This window comes from Elephas maximus, chromosome 22 (assembly GCF_024166365.1).
Source record: "Elephas maximus indicus isolate mEleMax1 chromosome 22, mEleMax1 primary haplotype, whole genome shotgun sequence".
Classification (NCBI taxonomy): Eukaryota; Metazoa; Chordata; class Mammalia; order Proboscidea; family Elephantidae; genus Elephas; species Elephas maximus.
Window position 1 is genome coordinate 27,928,909 of NC_064840.1, and position 18,085 is coordinate 27,946,993.

At 40.8% G+C, this 18,085-nt stretch overlaps 1 protein-coding gene across 2 annotated transcripts in view; it reads left to right on the forward strand.

Moving 5' to 3' along the window:
- Positions 1 to 530: 530 nt before the first annotated feature.
- The window catches only part of TTC28 (tetratricopeptide repeat domain 28), a 773,448-nt gene continuing 755,893 nt past the window's right edge, over positions 531 to 18,085 (forward strand). For both annotated transcript variants that reach the window (XM_049865174.1, XM_049865176.1), the window contains exon 1: positions 531 to 787. In XM_049865174.1, the coding sequence (XP_049721131.1) occupies positions 686 to 787 (102 nt within the window). In that variant the 5' untranslated portion in view covers positions 531 to 685. The remainder of the gene's footprint in view (positions 788 to 18,085) is intronic.

The following is an 18,085-nucleotide window of genomic DNA, read 5'->3' on the forward strand; positions in this document are numbered from 1 at the left end:
CTCCCAACATAAAGAGAAAATGAGGTCCCGGAGACCTCGCGGTAATCACGCAGGGGTTAGTGGAGGTTTGAGACTTGATCTCAGGTTCTCCATTGAGCCTGGCCCTCCTGGGGATGCGGGCACTCAGTCTGTCACCTACACCTTCCGCACGTGTTTGCACACCTCCGCGACGGGGCTCTCACCACCTTAGCAGCGTCCCTCCGTCGGCGCTTCCTGTGGCCAAAGTCCCTCCTGGTCCGGACCCTCGCCCCAGGCCTCGTGATGCGGGTGAAGCAAAAGGTGGTAGCCTAGGGGATGGGTCGACGGGCCGGGCCTGGCCTGGGGTCGTCCGCAGCGCGGCAGGCGGCGGCGCCGAGCTGGTAACGGCGTGCGCTTCGGCCGGCCGGGGCGGGGCAGGCGCGGAGGGGGTGGGCGCGGCGCCGAGAACAGCGTCCGGCTCGGGAGGGCGCGCGGCGGGGCGCGCGGCTGGGGGCGCGGCGAGTGCGCGCGTGCGCCGTTGCCGGGGGGAGCGCAGCGGTTACGCGCGGAGAACGGACGCGGGGAGTGAGCGCGTGCGCGGTGGTGCTGGTGGTGGGGGTGCCGCGGCAGCGCGCGGCACGGCGGGAACATGGCGCGCGGGGCCGGTGCGCGCGCCTAGCTGGCGGGACCGTTATCTCGAGGCGGACGCGGCCCAGGTCCCGCGGGGATGGAGCAGCCGCTGCCGTCCGCGCCGGAGCCGATTCCCGGGCCTACCCCGGCACGGAGCCGCAGGCGCCGGGAGCCCGAGTCTCCGCCGGCGCCGGCTCCGGTGAGTGCGCGAGGGGCGCGGGCCGGGAGACTTTCTTTGTGAAACTCCGTCGGTGCGGGCCCGGCCTCCGCGGCTGACGAGTGCCCGGGAGGCGGAAGCCGCCCAGCTGCCCGAGTTCCAGCAGTGCCTCGCGCCCTTAGGCGGCGGAACCGAGTCCACTACTCGCCCTCATCAGTTTCCGCGGGAGTGTGTGTGCGCGCGCGCTCGGGGCGGGGGGGGGGGGCGGCGCGGTATACAGTCGGCATCTATCGCGCGCGGCGCGCCCCCCTAGTCACGGACCCCGCCGTGGAGGCTGCCTGGGACCCGGGGCCCATGGGAGAAGGGGGCGGCGGTCTCGAGGAGGCAGGTGTCCGGGCAGCCGGAGGGGGGTCAGTTGCAGCCAGCTCCCGGAGGGCCACATAGGGAGTGAGCTGCCCGCCTCTGGAAGGGAGCAAGTCTGTCCGTGGCTCAGCTGAGTGATTTTGGAAAGCGTTGCATCCACCCCAGCTTTGTGATGTGTTTGAGGTATCGGTCAGGGTGAAGAATGCTGAGCTAAGTGAACTTTGGAGGTGGGGCGCCCAACTGGATGGGATGGGATGGGATGGCCCCCAGCATTGGAGTCTCAGCTTTTCTTGAGGCTCCTAGACCAGCCAGGGCATAAGAATAATGTGGAGGGCTTGATAAAAATACAAGTTTCACATTTCACCTCAGACCTACGGACTCAGATTCCCTGAGGCAGAGGAGCACATTTTTAATTTTTTAAACAAGCTCTTGAAGTTGTTATTTACGATCAGGTGAGTTTGGGAAGCACTGTTTTAGAGAGTAAGCTTCCTGCCAGTAGGGTCCTGTTCTGTTTGCAGTTCATCTTGGTGCTTGAGGCAGTGCCTGGCCCATAGTAGATGTTCAGTAAATACTTGTAGGAAGACTAAACGACTAGGGAGTTGCCGAAGTAGGAGTTCTTGAGATACTTTCAGGAGCTTCTTGGGATTAATACCTGTCAGATTTCCTGTATATGTGATTTTTTTCTCAGCCCCAGACTTAACTTCTGTGTGTCTTTATAATGACATATTTTCAGTATGTTCTAGGCAAAAGCAGGGTGTACATTGCTTAGTGTAAAAAATCAACTATGTATACTCTAGCTAGTTTAAAATTAATTCTGAAACAAAAATCTGAAACAAAAAAATGCATGTTTCTTTTTGTTCACCATTTGGGAACCCTAGGCTATAGGATTTGATTCCTTCCAGGCAGGTAAATATTTATATTTTCATCAAAGCAAATCTGAATTGCTGTTTCTCTATTCAGGAAAGTTGGCAATTTGCTTAAACCTCTGAGTATTTGTAGTCTTTATGTGATATTTTGAAATTGAGACTTATGTTTAGTTCAAAGTCAATGCTAAAATAGAATTGTTTGATTGAAAGTTATTTGATATTTCAAGGGCTGTTGTTTTCATTAAATTGAATTTCATTTAGTTGGTTTCACTTAGTTTTTTCTTTTTGGTCACTGGGCAAAATAAGCATGTATAGGAAGATAAGACTTGGAGTTGACGTTGCATCTGAAGAACAATTGAAAAATTTGGTGCTTTTTATTATTGTGTCATTTTTGTAGCTTATGGTTTGTTTCTTTTTTAAACTATGTCTTCTTTGTACGAAACACCTTCATTGAGATATAATTCAGCTGCCATAACATTAACCCTTTTGCTGCAGTTGTGGTGGTGGTGTGCCGACAGGTCAACCCCGTGTGAAAGAACAGACCTGTCTCCTAGAGTTTTCTTGGCTGTAATCTCTATGGAAGCAGATCGACGGATCTCTCTCCTGCTGAGCCACAGGATGGGTTTGAGCCACCAACAATTCAGTAGTTTTTGGTATATTCACAGAGTTGTGTAACCCTCACTGTTATCTACTTAGAGCGTATTCGTGCCCCATAAAGAAACCACCTAACCATTAGCAGTCATTCCCCATTCACCTTTCCTCCAGCCCCCAGCAATAAATAATCTACTTTCTGTCTCTGTGATTTACCTATTCTGGACATTTCACATAATGGAATAATACAATATGTAGTCTTTTGTAATAAAATGCCTTTTTCACTTAGCATAGTGTTTTGAAGGTTCATTCATGTAGCATTATCAGCGCTTCATTCTTTTTTATTGCTGAATATTATTTCATGATATAAATATACTACCTTTTATTTATTCATTCAGCAGTTGTATACTACCTTTTATTTATTCATTCAGTGGTTGATGGACATGAGGGCTTTTTTTGGGGCACTCTTTTGGCTTTTATGAACAATGTTGCTATGAAATTCATGAATGAGTTTTTGTATGGACATATGTTTTAGTTTATCTTAGTTATATACCTTGGAGCAGAATTACAGACTCCTTTGATAACCCTGTTTGACCTTTTGAGGAACTGCTAAACTGTTTCCCAAGGTGCTGTGCCATTTGACATTCCCACCAACAATCTATGAGGACTTCAGTTTCTCCACATCCTCGCCAACACTTGTTATCATCTGTCTTTCTAATTTTCGCCGAAACCCTGGTGGAGTAGTGGTTAAGAGCTTAGCTAGTAACCAGAACGTCGGCAGTTCGAATCCACCAGGTGTTCCTTGGAAACTCTGTGGGGCAGTTCTATTCTGTCCTATAGGGTTGCTATGTGTTGGAATCGACTCAGTGGCAACGGGTTTTTGGTGGTAGGTGTAAAGTGGTGTCTCATAGTTTTGATTTGTATTTTCCTGATGGTTTGCAAATATTTTCTTTCATTCTGTGGGTGTTTTCACATTCTTTTTTTTTTAAATTTTTATTGTGCTTTAGGTGAAAGTTTCCAGTGCAAATTAGTTTCCCGTTCAAAAATTTATACGCAAATTGTTTTGTGACATTGGTTGCGATCCCTACAGTGTGTCGGCACTTTCCCCCTTTCCTGTTATACCCTGGATTCCCTGTATCCATTCATCCACTTTTCCTGTCCCTCCTGCCTTCTTGTCTTTGCTTTTGCTCAGTTATTGCCTATTTGGTCTCGTATACTTGATTGAACCAAGAAGCACATTCCTCTTGTGTGTGTTATTGTTTGTTTTATAGACCTGTCTGATCTTTGGCTGAAAGGTGGACTTCAGGAGTGGCTTTAGTTCTGAAGTGGCAGGGTGTCCGGGAGCCATAGTCTTGGGAGTTCCTCCAGTCTCTGTCAGACCAGCAAGCCTTGCCTTTTTTTGTGAATTTCAGTTTTGTTCTACATTTTCCTTCTGCTCTGTCCAGGGCCCTCTGTTGTGATCCCTGTCAGAACAGTGTGTGGTGGTAGCTAGGCATCATCTAGTTCTTCTGGGCTTCGGCTGGTGGAGGCTATGGTTTATGTGGTCCATTAGCCATTTGGACTAATATTTTCCTTGTGTCTTTCGTTTTCTTCATTCTCCTTTGCTTTGGATGGGATGGAACTGATAGATGTATCTTAGAGGGCTGCTTGCATACTTTTAAGACCCCAGACACTACTCACCAAAGCAGGATGTAGGACATTTTCTTTATGAACTATGTTATCTTTTCATATTCTTGACTATGTCCTTTGTTACAAATTTTTTTTTTTTTTTAGATTTTTTTGAAGTATAATTTATTTTTTCTTTTGTTATTTGTGCTTTTGGTGTCATATCTAAGTAATCACTGCCTAACCCAAGGTCACAAAGATTTACTCCTCTGTTTTTAAGAGTTTTATAGTTTTAGCTCTTATCATTAAATCTTTGATCCATTTTTGTGTATGATGTGAGTTAGGGGTTCACATTCAGTGTTTGGCATGTGGATATCCATCTGTCCCATTACCAGGTGTCGAAAAGATTTTTCTTTCCCTATTGAACTGTCTTGGCATCTGTATTAGGTTTCTAGGGCTGCTGTAACACCAACTTGGTGGCTTAAAACACAAAAATTTATTCTCTCACAGTTCTGGAGACTTAGAACTCCAAAATGAAGGAGTTGGCAGGGCTGTGTTCTCTCCAGAGACAATAGGGGAAGATCCTTCCTTGTCTTTTCCAGCTCTCATAGCCCCAAGCATTTCTTGGTTTGTGATAGCATGACTCCAACTTTTGCCTTGTCTTCACATGTGGTATTCCCTCTGTGTCTCTTCTTATAAGGACACCAGTCAGGTTGAATTAGGGCCCATCCTACTTCATTATAACCTCTTGTTAACTAAGTACATTTGCAAAGATGTTATTTCCAGATAATATCACATTCACAGGTAATGGGGTGAGGACTTGAACATATCTTTTGGGGAACACAAATCAACCCATAAGCGCACCTTTGTCAAAAACCAATTGACCATATATACGAGGGTTTATTTCTGGACTCTCAATTCTCTTCCGTTGATCTGCATGTCTGTCCTGATGTCAGTACCACACTGCTTTGTGTTAGGTTGAAAGTGGAAAGTGTGAACCCTCTCATCATAATGTTATAACGTTAAGTATTCTGATCCATGAACATGAGTTGTCTTTTCACTTTAGATTTTTTAATTTCTTTCAATGTTCAAGCTTTCTGTGTTCAGATCTTACACTTCTTTCTAAAATTTATTGCCGTTTTATTCTTGATGTTACAAGTGGAATTTGAAAAAAAACATTGTCATATTGGTTATTACTAGTGTTTAGAAACACAGTCGATTTTTGGATATATCTTTTAATTTCATAATTTTGTTGTTGCTGTCGAGTCAGCTCTGACTCATGGCGGCTTCATGTATAACAGAGTGAAAACATTGCCTGGTCCTGTGCTATCTTCATGATCCTTGGAAGGTTTGAGTCCGTTGTTGTGGCTGTCCTGTCAGTCCATTTCATGGAGGGTTTCCCTTGTTTTTGCTGATCCTCCACTTTACCAAACATGATGTCCTTTTCTAGTGACTGCTCTTCCTGATGATGTGTCCTAAGTAAGCGAGCCCAAATCTTGGCCTCCTCGCGTCTAGGGAGCACTCATCGTTTAGTGGTAGCCTATTCTAATTTTTTGTTTCAAATCTTCCCTGAAAAAAGTGAGGAAGAATAATCTTTGAAAATGTAAGTATGGACTTGGATGCAGATCTGGATTCATATCTCTAAATCTTGGCTCTGCTACTTACTAGCTGCCTGAGCTTGAGCACGTTTTAACTCTTATGCATCTGTGTTCTCATCGGTGTAATGTGAAGGGTAATATCCATTCCAAAGAATTGTTAAATAAAAGAGGACATACGTAGACATTTGGAACAATGCCTTGAATGTGGTAGGTATTTGATATCTGTTGTTTATCTTCCTCTGTTAAAAAGTCTGGTTAAAAAAAAAAAAACAAGCCAAAATACCTCAGAGACGAATCAAACAAACACAAACAAAAAAAAGCCAAGAAAATACAACAACAACAAAAAAATCAAGCCAAAAAAGAAAAGAAAGAGGAAATACCCCCAAACCGCAGACACACACACGTATGCACAAACCCACAAATAAGGAACCACAAACCTCTTCCCGTCCCCATCACTTTTCTATGACCCACGAAATCCCTGTGAGTGCTTAAGGAACTTAAAAAGACAGACTTTTTCACACCACACAGTTGTACTGTAAAAACCTGCTAAATCTAGGCTGCAATCTAGAGTGTTTGACAGTGTTTTTGTGTTATTAAAAATAATAAAAGTGTAATTCAGAGCTCTTTATTTTTGCTCCGTAGTTCTTATTTGGTGTGCTGTTCTTTCACTACCTATTTCTCCTAAAAGCAGAAGCAATGTTTTTTCATTAAAATTGATGGTTAAAATTCTTGTTTCCTTTGAGTGATTGCTCTTTTTTTTAAGCCTACTATTTGAACTTAATAGTACTTTTATTTTGGTGACTCTTCAATAGCTGGGATAGATCATTATTTTGTACCGGAAGAAACCAGAGATGGAATATGATCCAAATATGATGCCTGGAACATATTGTGTTCACTGAATGTGTATCGACTATAAACCAAAGAAAATAATTTTTTTACACTGTAAATATTATTTTAGCAATAACATCTTACCTCCACAATTATAACTGTAATTATATAACTGACAATCCATAAACATTTATGTAAGAAAACTTTCTTTTGTTATCAAAGTACATCTTTACTTAAAAAATAACCTTTTATCATACAGAAATTTCACCTGCACATAGCGTAAAATTAAAAAATACTGTAAGACAAGCCACCCTACCCCCTTCCCCATAACATTGCCAATACCCAGTGATCATGACTCTTAGTACATATTGTTCTGGGACTTTTTCTGTGCATTTTTTAAAAAAGTATTTACATACATACCCACAAATGTACATAGGTATTTTAACTAAAATAAGATTAAACTGTTCAAACTGTCTTAATTTTTTTATTATATTTAAAATCAGCTGAATTTAGGTATACTTTTTTTTATATATGCAGTAAAATTTACCGGTTTTAAGCGTATAGTTCTGATAAATGTATATAGTTATGTAATCACCACAGTGAAGAGCAGTATCAAAAGGCCATTTCTTTTTATTACTGAGTGCTATTCCATTCGTTAAGTGCTATGGCTGCTAACCAAAGGGTCGGCAGTTCGAATCTATGAGGCAGTTCTACTCTGTTCTATAGGGTCGCTATTCATTGTGCAATTTGTTAGCCATTTGGGAGTTTATAGGCATTAGGATTGTTTCCAGTTTTTTGCAATTATAAGTAGAGCGGCTATGAACATTCACATACAAGTCTTTGTGTGTTCATAGGTTTCTTTTTTTCTTGGATAAATACCTGAGAGTGGGATTGCTGGATTGTATGGTGAACATATATAACCTGTTGCCGTCAAGTTGATTCTGACTCATAGCGACCCTATAGAGTTTCCAAGGAGTGCCTGGTGGATTCAAACTACCAACCTTTTAGTTAGCAGCCTTAGCACGTAACCACTACGCCACCAGGGTTTCCAAACATATATAGATACTGTTTTAAAACTCGCTTTTTTTTTTCAGTAAGTCATCCCCCCTGACTTAACATTTTGCTAAATATTCCTGTTATTAAGTACTCAGACAATATTCAAATTTATCCAATTGACCCCAGAATGTCTTTTAAAGTTGTATCTAAATAAGTATATAATCTAGGACCAATGCCTTAATTAATGTCACTTAAACCAAGGCACCCTGTTGATGCAATGGTGAAGTGTTCGGCTGCTAACTAAAAGGTTGGCAGTTAGAACTTACCTAGCAGGTCTGTGGGAGAAAGACCTGGCAATCTCCTTCCATAAAGATTAAATTCGTTGCCGTCAAGTTGATTCCAACTCATAGCGACCCTATAGTACAGAGTAGAACTGCCCTATAGGGTTTCCAAGGAGTGGCTGGTGGATTCAAACGGCCGACCTTTTGATTAACAGCTGAGCTTTCAACCATTGTGCCACCGGAGCTTCATTTATGGCCCAGGAAACCATGGCCATAAATGCTTGTGAGTCTCTCTATCTATTCTGCTCTTTTTATAACTCAGAAGTGATTAGGTTTAGGACCCACCCTACACTGGTATGACTTCAACTGATTGATTACATTATGGAAGGTGATTAGATTAGATTAGATTACATCCACAGGTATAGGGGCTCGCTTTCCAACACATATTTTGGAGGGACACAATTCAATCCATGACAATAGCTAACATTTATAGTGTGCTTACTCTGTGTCAGGCACTGTTCAGATTACATATGTTAACTCATCTACTCCTCACAACTGCCTTACGAGTTAAATACTATTATTATTCTCATTTTACAGGTACAGAAACTGAGACACAGTGAGGTTAAATAACTTCCTAAAGATCACACAGCTAGGAAATGGAGGTGTCCTGGCTTCTAACTGAGCATTCTGGCTCTGGAGTCTACAGTCTGATTGTAACCATAGTACTAGACGATCTTTGATTTGGATGATCATTATCAAATAGTGATCGGTTATGACTGCCTTTTGCTACTGAATGTTAGTCTTATTGCTGGAAAGTAACACAGGCAGTTCCCTTGGGGATCATGTTCATATTCCACATGAAGGAATGAATGAGTGCATGTTAAATAAGGGAAGGAAAGAGAGGTGAATCTCAAATAGATTTTATTTGGACACCTTTTATGAATAGGGATCATAAAGCTCATTTCTTTCTGAGAAGCCCCTGTAAGATTTCTTAAACTCTCATGCTCCTAAAAATTGCCTTGCTTTGAAGCACTTTTTAAAACATTGAGATGGTGATTTTCCATTGTAAATGATTTATTTCACATGTGCAATTACACTATTTCAGCATCTAAATAAATTTTTGATGCTGCTAAAGAATAATGGCATGGAAAGATTTTTCATGATTTGTTACCTCAAAAAATAAAATTACAAATTAATATGTATGGTGCAGTCTTCTTTTTATAAAAAAATAGTATATTGGCATAGAAAAAAGGCAAGAAAATTGTTCACTCAGTTATTAACAGTTGCTCTCACTGGATAATGAATAATTTTTTCTTTTTGGCTTTTCTGTTTTTTGTCCCTCCCCCTTCCCACCCCCTTGCCCCCATTTCTACAAAGAAAGTAAATGAGTTTGTTGTTTTTTTTTTAATTGTGCTTTAGGTGAAAGGTTACAGCTCAAGTTAATTCCTCATACAAAAATTTATACACATATCATTACGTAACATTAGTTGCAGTCTCTATAATGTGACAGCATAGTCCCGCTTTCTACCCTGGGCTTCTTGTGTCCGTTCAACCAGCTCCTGTCCCTTCCTGTCTTCTCGTCCTGTCTCCGAACAGGAGCCACCCATTTGGTCTCCTGTATCTAATTGAACTAAGAAGTACACTCTTTATGAGTATTACTTTATGTTTTATACTCTATTCTAATCTTTGTCTGAAGAGTGGACTTCGGGAATGGTTTTAGTTTGGGGTTAATAGAATGTCCAGGGGCCATGGTTTCAGGGGTTCCTCCAGTCTCAGTCAGACCATTATTAAGTCTGGTCTTTTACACGAATTTGAGTTCAGCTCTGCACGTTTCTCCTGCTCTATTGTGTTCCCTGTCAGGGCAGTCATTGATGGTAGCCAAGCACCATTTAGTTCTCCTGGTTTCAGGCTGATGGAGTCTCTGGTTTATGTGGCTGTTTTGTCTCTTGGGCTAATATTTTCCTTATGTTTTTGGTGTTCTTCATTCTCCTTTGCTCCAGGTGGATTGGCACCAATTGATGCATCATAGATGGCTGCCCACAAGCTTTAAACCCCATACACCACTCACCAAATCGGGATGTAGAACATTTTCTTAATAAACTTTGTTATGCCAATTGACCTAGATGTCCCTTGAAACCATGATCCCCAGGCCCTAGCCCCAGCTACCCTGTCCTTTAAAATGTTTGGTTGTGTTCAGGAAACTTCTTGGCTTTTGCTTCAGTTCACTTGTGCTGACTTCCCCTGTATTGTGTTGCCCTTCTGAGACAGATAGTGTTAACTGTGTTGGCAGACCAAAAGGGTGGTTAAAAGACTACCATCTAGAAGTTGGGTAAACAGGAACCACAGCCTGTCAACATGAGATAAGATTGAAACAACCCATGAATTACTAGCTCCTTCTTAGTGTTTTTCTAGTTCTTTTCCCCCTTTTTAGGCTACCGCATGCGCATGTGCAGAAGAATAGCGTGACTGCTGTTTAACCTTCCTTAGCCGTCTGAAGATGGCGACGTAGCGCCAGAGATCAGTGTGCTTGTGCTATATCCCTTAATAAGTGATGCCAAGGGCTGATGAGAGGACTCCATCTTGAATATCATCGAGCTCCATATTGGATTCCAGATGCGCACGCAACCTAATTAACATGCACTGCCATTCTGAGAAGTACCCAGCTCTTGAAAGAAACCCACTAAATATTCATTACACTGTTGTCTCCACTGAACCCGTATAAGTCCTAGCATTTCTTCCTATTTTGAGTCAGCCTCTTGGAGAGGCTTATTCCCCCATTGACTCCTTTTGCTTGACTCAAGCAAAATAAAGCTTGCTGAAGATAAAGTTTGTCTTTCGCATGTATTCTTACTTGGGAAAAGACAAGGACCCTTTATGTCAGATTGGTGATTGGTAATACTTCTCTTCAGCTAAGATGGTTCTTGTCTACTGTCTAGTTAGTAAATTCCCCTTTCCCCTCCTCCCCGCCCTCTCAATTATAAAATAATGTTTTCTTCTGTGTTTCAAACTTTTTTTGAGTTCTTATAATAGTGGTCTCATACAATATTTGCTCTTTTGTGACTGACTAATTTCACTCAGCATAATGCCTTCCAGATATATCCATGTTGTGACATGTTTCATGGATTCATCATTGTTCTTTATTGTTGTGTAGTATTCCATTGTGTGTAGGTACCGTAATTTGTTTATCCATTTGTTGGTGGGCAACTAGGTTGTTTTCGTCTTTTTGCTATTCTGAACAGTGCTACAGTGAACGTGGGTGTGCATATATCTATTCCTGTGACGACTCTTATTTTTCTAGGATACATTCCAAGGAGTGGAATTGCTGGATCATATGGTACATCTAGCTTTTTAAGGAAGCACCAAATGGATTTCCAAAGTAGAAATCATTCCCACCAGCAGTTCTTAAGTGTTCTAGTCTCTCCACAATCTCTCCAATATTTATTATTTTGTGTTTTTTGGATTAGTGCCAACCTTGTTGGGATGAGATGGTATCTCATAGTTCTGATTTATATTTCTGTAATGGCTAATGATTGTGAGCATTTCCTCATGTACCTGTTAGCTGCCTGAATGTCTTCTTTGGTGAAGTGCCTGTTCATTTCCTTTACTCATTTTTTAATTGAGTTGTTTGTCTTTTTGTTGTTGAGGTATTGCAGGATCTTGTAGATTTTAGAGATTAGACCCTTATTGAATACGTTGTAGCCAAAATTTTTTCCCAGTCTGTAGGTTGTCTTTTTACTCTTTTAGTGAAATCTTTTTGGTGAGCATAAGTGTTTGATTTTTAGGAGCTCCCAATTACCTAGTTTCTCATCTGGTGTTTGTGCATTGTTAATTATTTTATTTTATTTTCGTGCTTTAGGTGAAAGTTTATAGCTTGTCTTAGTTATCTAGTGCTGCCATAACAGAAGTACCACAAGTGGATGGCTTTAACAAAGAGAAATTTATTTGCTCACAGTCTAGTAGATTACAAGTCCAAATTCAGGACGTTGGCTCCAGGGGAAGTCTTTCTCTCTCTGTAGGCTCTGGAGGAAGGTCCTTGTTCACAATCTTCCCCTGGTCGAGAGCTTCTCAGACACAGGGACCCTGTGTCTAAAGGATGTGCTTTGTTCCTGGTGCTGCTTTCTTGGTGGTAGGAGGTCCCCAACTCTCTGCTTGCTTCCCTTTCCTTTTATCTCTTGAGAGATAAAAGGTGGTGTAGAGATCCTATTATACCGCCTCAGTCGTCAAAACAGCCTGGTACTGGTATGACAACAGATACGTAGACCAATGGAAGAGAATTGAGAGTCCAGACATAAATCCATCCATGTATGAGAAGTTGATATTTGACAAAGGCCCCAAAGTCAGTTAAATGGGGAAAAGACAGTCTTTTAAACAAATGGTACTGGCATAACTGGATATCCATCTGAAAAAAAATGAAACAAGACCCATACCTCACACCATGCACAAAAACTAAGTCAAAATGGATCAAAGACCTAAATATAAAATCTAAAACAATAAAGATCATGGAAGAAAAAATAGGGACAACGTTGGGAGCCCTAATACATGGCATAAACAGTGTACAAAATATTACTAAACAATGCAGAAGAGAAACCAGATAAGTGGGAGCTCCTAAAAATCAAACACTTTCTTTTTATGCTCATCCAAAGACTTCACCAAAAGAGTAAAAAGATTACCTACAGATTGGGAAAAAGTTTTTAGCTATGATATTTCGATCAGCACCTGATCTCTGAAATCTACATGATACTGCAAAAACTCAACTGCAAAAAGACAACCCAATTAAAAAATGAGCAAAAGATATGAACAGGCACTTCACTAAAGAAGACATTCAGGTAGCTGACAGATACATGAGGAAATGCTCACAATCATTAGCCATTAGAGAAATGCAAGTTAAAACTACAATGAGATTCCATCTCACTCCATCAAGGCTGGCATTAATCTAAAAAACACAAAATAATAAATGCTGGAGAGGTTGTGGAGGGGCCGGAACACTTATACACTGCTGTGGGAATGTAAAATGGTACAACCACTTTGGAAATCAATTTGGTGCTTCCTTAAAAACCTAGAAATAGAACTACCATAGGATCTAACAATCCCACTCCTTGGAATATATCCTAGAGAAATAAGAGCCTTTACATGAATAGATATATGCACACCCATGTTCATTGCAGCACTGTTTACAATAGCAAAAAGATGGAAGCAACCAAGGTGCCCATCAGTGGATGAATGCATAAATAAATTATGGTATAGTCACACAATGGAATACTATGCATCGATAAAGAACAGTGATGAATCTGTGAAACATTTCATAACATGGAGGAATCTGGAAGGCATCATGCTGAGTGAAATTAGTCAGTTGCAAAAGGACAAACATTGTATAAGAGCACTGTTAATAGAACTCGAGAAATAGTTCGAACAGAGGAGAGAATATTCTTTGATGGTTATGAGAGGGAAGAGGGAGGGAGGGAGAGGGGTATTCACCATTTAGATAGCAGATAGGAACTATTTTAGGTGAAGGGAAAGACAACACACAGTACAGGAGAGGTCAGCACAACTGGACTAAACCAGAAGCAAAGAAGTTTCCTGAATAAACTGAATGCTTCGAAGGCCAGTGTAGCAGGGGCAGGGGTTTGGGGACCATGGCTTAGGGGACATCTAAGTCAATTGGCATAATAAAATCTATTAAGAAAACATTCTGCATCCCACTTTGGAGAGTGGCGTCTGGGGTCTTAAGCGCTAGCAAGCGGCCATCTAGGATGCATCAATTGGCCTCAACCCACCTGGAGCAAAGGAGAATGAAGAACACCAAAGACACAAGGTAATCATGAGCCCAAGAGACAGAAAGGGCCATATAAACTAGAGACTACATTAGCCTGAGACCAGAAGAACTAGTGGTGCCCAGCTACAACTGATGACTGCCTTGACAAGGAACACAACAGTGAACCCCTGAGGGAGCAGGAGAGCAGTGGGATGCAGACCCCAAATTCTCATAAAAAGGCCAGATTTAATGGTCTGACTGAGACTAGTAGCACTCCAGTGGTCATGGTCCCCAGACCTTCTGTTAGCCCAAGACAGGAACCATTCCCAAAGCCAGCTCTTCAGCCAGGGATTGGACTGGACAATGGGATAGAAAATGATAACTGGAGAAGAATGAGCTTCTTGGATCAGGTAGACACATGAGACTATGTTGGCATCTCCTGTCTAGAGGGGAGATGAGAGGGCAGAGGGGGTCAGAAGCTGGCCAAATGGACACAAAAAGAGAGAGTGGAGGGAAGGAGTGTGCTGTCTCATTAGGGGGAGAGCAATTAGAAGTATATAGCAAGGTGTATATAAATTTTTGTATGAGAGACTGACTTGATTTGTAAACTTTCACACACACACACAAAAGGGTGGTGTAGGCCACACCCCTGGGAAACTCCCTTTATCTTGGATCAGGGAGGTGACCTGGGTAAGGGTGGTGTTACAATGCCGCCCTAATCCTTATAACGTAAAATTACAATCACAAAATGGAGGACAACCACAGAATACTGGGGATCATGGCCTAAGCAAGTTGATACACACGTTTTTGGGGGGACGTAATTCAACCCATGACACAGCTCAAGTTAGTTTCTCATACAAAAATGTGTACACACACTGTTATGTGGTCCTAGTTCCTATCCCTGTAATATAACTGCACATTCCTCCTTTCCACCCTGAATTTCCCGTGTCCATTCAGCCAGCTCCTATCCCTTTCTGTCTTCTTATCTCACCTCCATCCAGGAGCTGCCCATTTAGTCTGCATCTACTTGAACTAAGAAGCACACTCTTCATGAGTATCATTGTGTGTTATAGTCCAGTCTATTCTTTGAAGAGTTGGCTTTGGGAATGGTTTTAGTTCTGGGTTAACAGAGTACGGGGGTCATGTCTTCTGGGGTTCCTCCAGTCTCAGACCATTAAGTGTGGTCTTTTTACTAGAATTTGAGTTCTGTACCCTACTTTTCTTCTGCTCCATCAGGGCCTCTCTGTTGTGTTCCCTGCCAGGGTGGTTATTGGTTCTTCTGGTCTTATGCTGTTGGAGTCTCTGGCTTATGTGGTCCCTTTTATCTCTTGGGACAATATTTGCCTTATGTCTTTCATGTTCTTCATTCTCCTTTGCCCCAGGGGGGTTGGACCAATTGATGCGTCTTAGATGTCTGCTCACTAGATTTTAAGACCCCAGATGTCACTCACCAAAGTCGGATGCAGAACATTTTCTGGATAAACTTTGTTATGCCAATTGACTTAGATGTCCCCTGAAACCATGGTCCCCAGACCCCCACCCTTGCTGCACTGTCCCTTGAAGTGTTCGATTGTGTTTAGGAAACTTCTTAGCTTTTGATTTAATTCTGTTGTGCTGACTTCCCCTATGCCGTGTGTTGTTGTTAGTTATGTTTTATTTTCTGTTTGTGGCTTATATTAGGGCTTTTTGTGTTGTCCCTATTCTTTCTTACATGATCTTTATCGCTTTAGATTTTATATTTAGGTCTTTTTTCCGTTTTGAGTTAGTTTTTGTACATGGTGTGAGGTATGGGCTTTGTTTCATTTTTTTTGCAGATGGGTATCCAGTTATGCCAGCACCATTTGTTAAAGAGACTGTCTTTTCCCCATTTGGGCCTTTGTTGAATATCAGCTGCTCATAGGTGGATGAATTTACATCTGGGTTCTCGTTTCTGTTTCATTGGTCTGTGTATCTGTTGTCGTACCAGTACCAGGCTGTTCTGATTACTGTGGCAGTATAATAGGTTCTAAAATCAGGTAGTGTGAGGTCTCCTACTTTGTTCTTCTTCAGTAATGCTTATTTGTTTGAGGCCTCTTCCCTTTCCATATGTAGTTGGTGATTTGTTTCTCCATCTTGTTAAAAAATACTATTTGAATTTGTACCGGGATTGCATTGGATCTGTAGATAGCTTTGGGTAGAGTTGACATTTTCACAATGTTGAGTCTTCCTATCCATGAGCACGATATGTTTTTCTACTTATGTAGGTCTCTTTTTTTTTTTTGCAATGGTGTCTTATAGTTTTCTTTGTATAGATCTTTTATGTCTCTGGTTAGGTTTATTCCCAAGTATTTTATCTTCTTGGGGGCTATTGTAAATGGTTTTGATTTGGTTCTTTTCATTTTGGAGTTCTTTTTTTGGTGTAGAGGAATCCAGCTGATTCCTGTATCCTGATACTTTGCTGAAATCTTCTCAGTTCCAGTTGTTTCTTGTTATTCTTTGAGGTTTTCTGTCTATAAGATCGTATCATCTGCCAGTAGGGATGGTTTTACTTCTTCCTTACTAATTTAAATGCCTTTTATTTCTTTTTCTTGCCTTATTGCTCTGGATAGGATCTCTAGCAGGATGTTGAATAACAGTGGTGATAAAGGGCATCCTTGTCTGGACTCTCTCCATTTAGGATAATGTTGGCCATTGGCTTTGTGTAAATGCCTTTTATTGTGTCAAGGAATTTCCCTTCTATTCCTGTTTTGCTGAGAGTTTTTATCATAAGTCGATATTGGACTTTGTCAAATGCCTTTCCTGCATGGATTGATAGGATCATGTGGCTCTTTTGTTTTATTTATTTAATGGATTACATTGATTGTTTTTCTAATGTTGAACCATCCATGTATACCTGGTTCATACCCCAGTTCAATCCCTCTTCATCATGATGAATTTTTTTGTTTTTTTTTGATATGTTGTTGATTTCTATTGGCTAGAATTTTGTTGAGAATTTTTGCATCTATGTTCATGATGGATATTGGTTTGTAATTTTCTTTTTTTGCAGTGTCTTCACCTGGTTTTGGTATCAGTGTTATACTGGCTTCATAGAATGAGTTTAGGAATATTCCATCTTTTTCTATGCTCTGAAATACCTTTAGTAATAGTGGTGTTAACTCTTCTCTGAAAATTTGGTAGAATTCTCTAGTGAAGCCGTCAGAGCCAGGGTGTCTTTTGTTGGGAATTTTTTTTACTTCTTCAATCACTTCTTTTGTTATACGTTTACTTAGCTTTTCTACCTCTGTTGGTGTTAGCTTAGGTAGGTAGTGTGTTTCTAGAAATTTGTCCAGTTCCTCTAGGTTTTCAAATTTGTTAAAGTACAATTTTTCATAATATCCTGTTATGATCCTTTCAATTTCTGTGTGGTCTGTTGTGATATTGCTGATCTCATTTCTTATCTGGGTTATTAGCATCCTCTTCTGTTTGTGTTTTGTCAGTTTGGCCAGTGTTTTATTGATTTTGTTGATCTTTTCAAAAAAGCAGCTTTTGGTCTTCTTGACTCTTTCACTTGTTTTACTATTCTCTATTTCATTGATTTCTCCTCTAATCTTTATTATTTTCTTTCTTCTGGTTCCCGAGGGCTTCTTTTGCTTCTGTTTGTTTGAGTTGTATGGTTAATGTATTGATTTTGGCCCTTTCTTCTTTTTGGACCTGTGTAATTATTGCTATAAATTGACCTCTGAGATCTGCTTTTGCTGTGTCCCAAAGGTTCTGGTAAGATGTGTTTTTATTCTCATTTGGTTCTATGAATTTCTTTATTCCATCTTTGATTTCTTCTACAACCCAGTAGTTTTTGAGCAAGGTATTGTTCGGTTTTTGTGTATTTGATTTTTTTCCTTGCTTTTTCTGTTACTCATTTCTGCGTTTATGGCTTTATGGCCAGAGGAGATGCTTTTGTAATATTTTGATGTTTTGGATTCTTTTAAGGCGTGCTTTGTGGCCTAACATGTGGTCTATTCTAGAGAACGTTCCATGTGCGTTGGAAAAAAAGGTATACTTGCTTGCTGTTGTGTGGAGTGTTCTGTGTATGTCTGTGAGGTCACATCAGTTGATTGTGGCATTTAGATCTTCCGTGTTTTTATTGAGCTTCTTTCTAGATGTTCTGTCTTTCACCAAAAGTGGTGTGTTGAAGTCTCCTACTATTATTGTGGAGCTGTTTCTCTTTTTCAGTTCTGTTAGAATTTGTTTTCTGTATTTTGGAGCCCTGTTATTGGGTGCATATATATTTATTATTGTTATGTCCTCCTGGTATATTGACCCTTTAATCATTATATAGTGTCCTTCCTTATCCTTTGTGGTGGATTTTGCTTTGAATTCTATTTTGTCAGAGATTAACATTGTCACTCCTGTTCTTGGTTGTTGTTTGCTTGATATATTTTTTTTTCATCCATTGAGTTTTAGTTTTTTTTTTTTTTTGAGTCTAAAGTGTGTCTCTTTTAGGC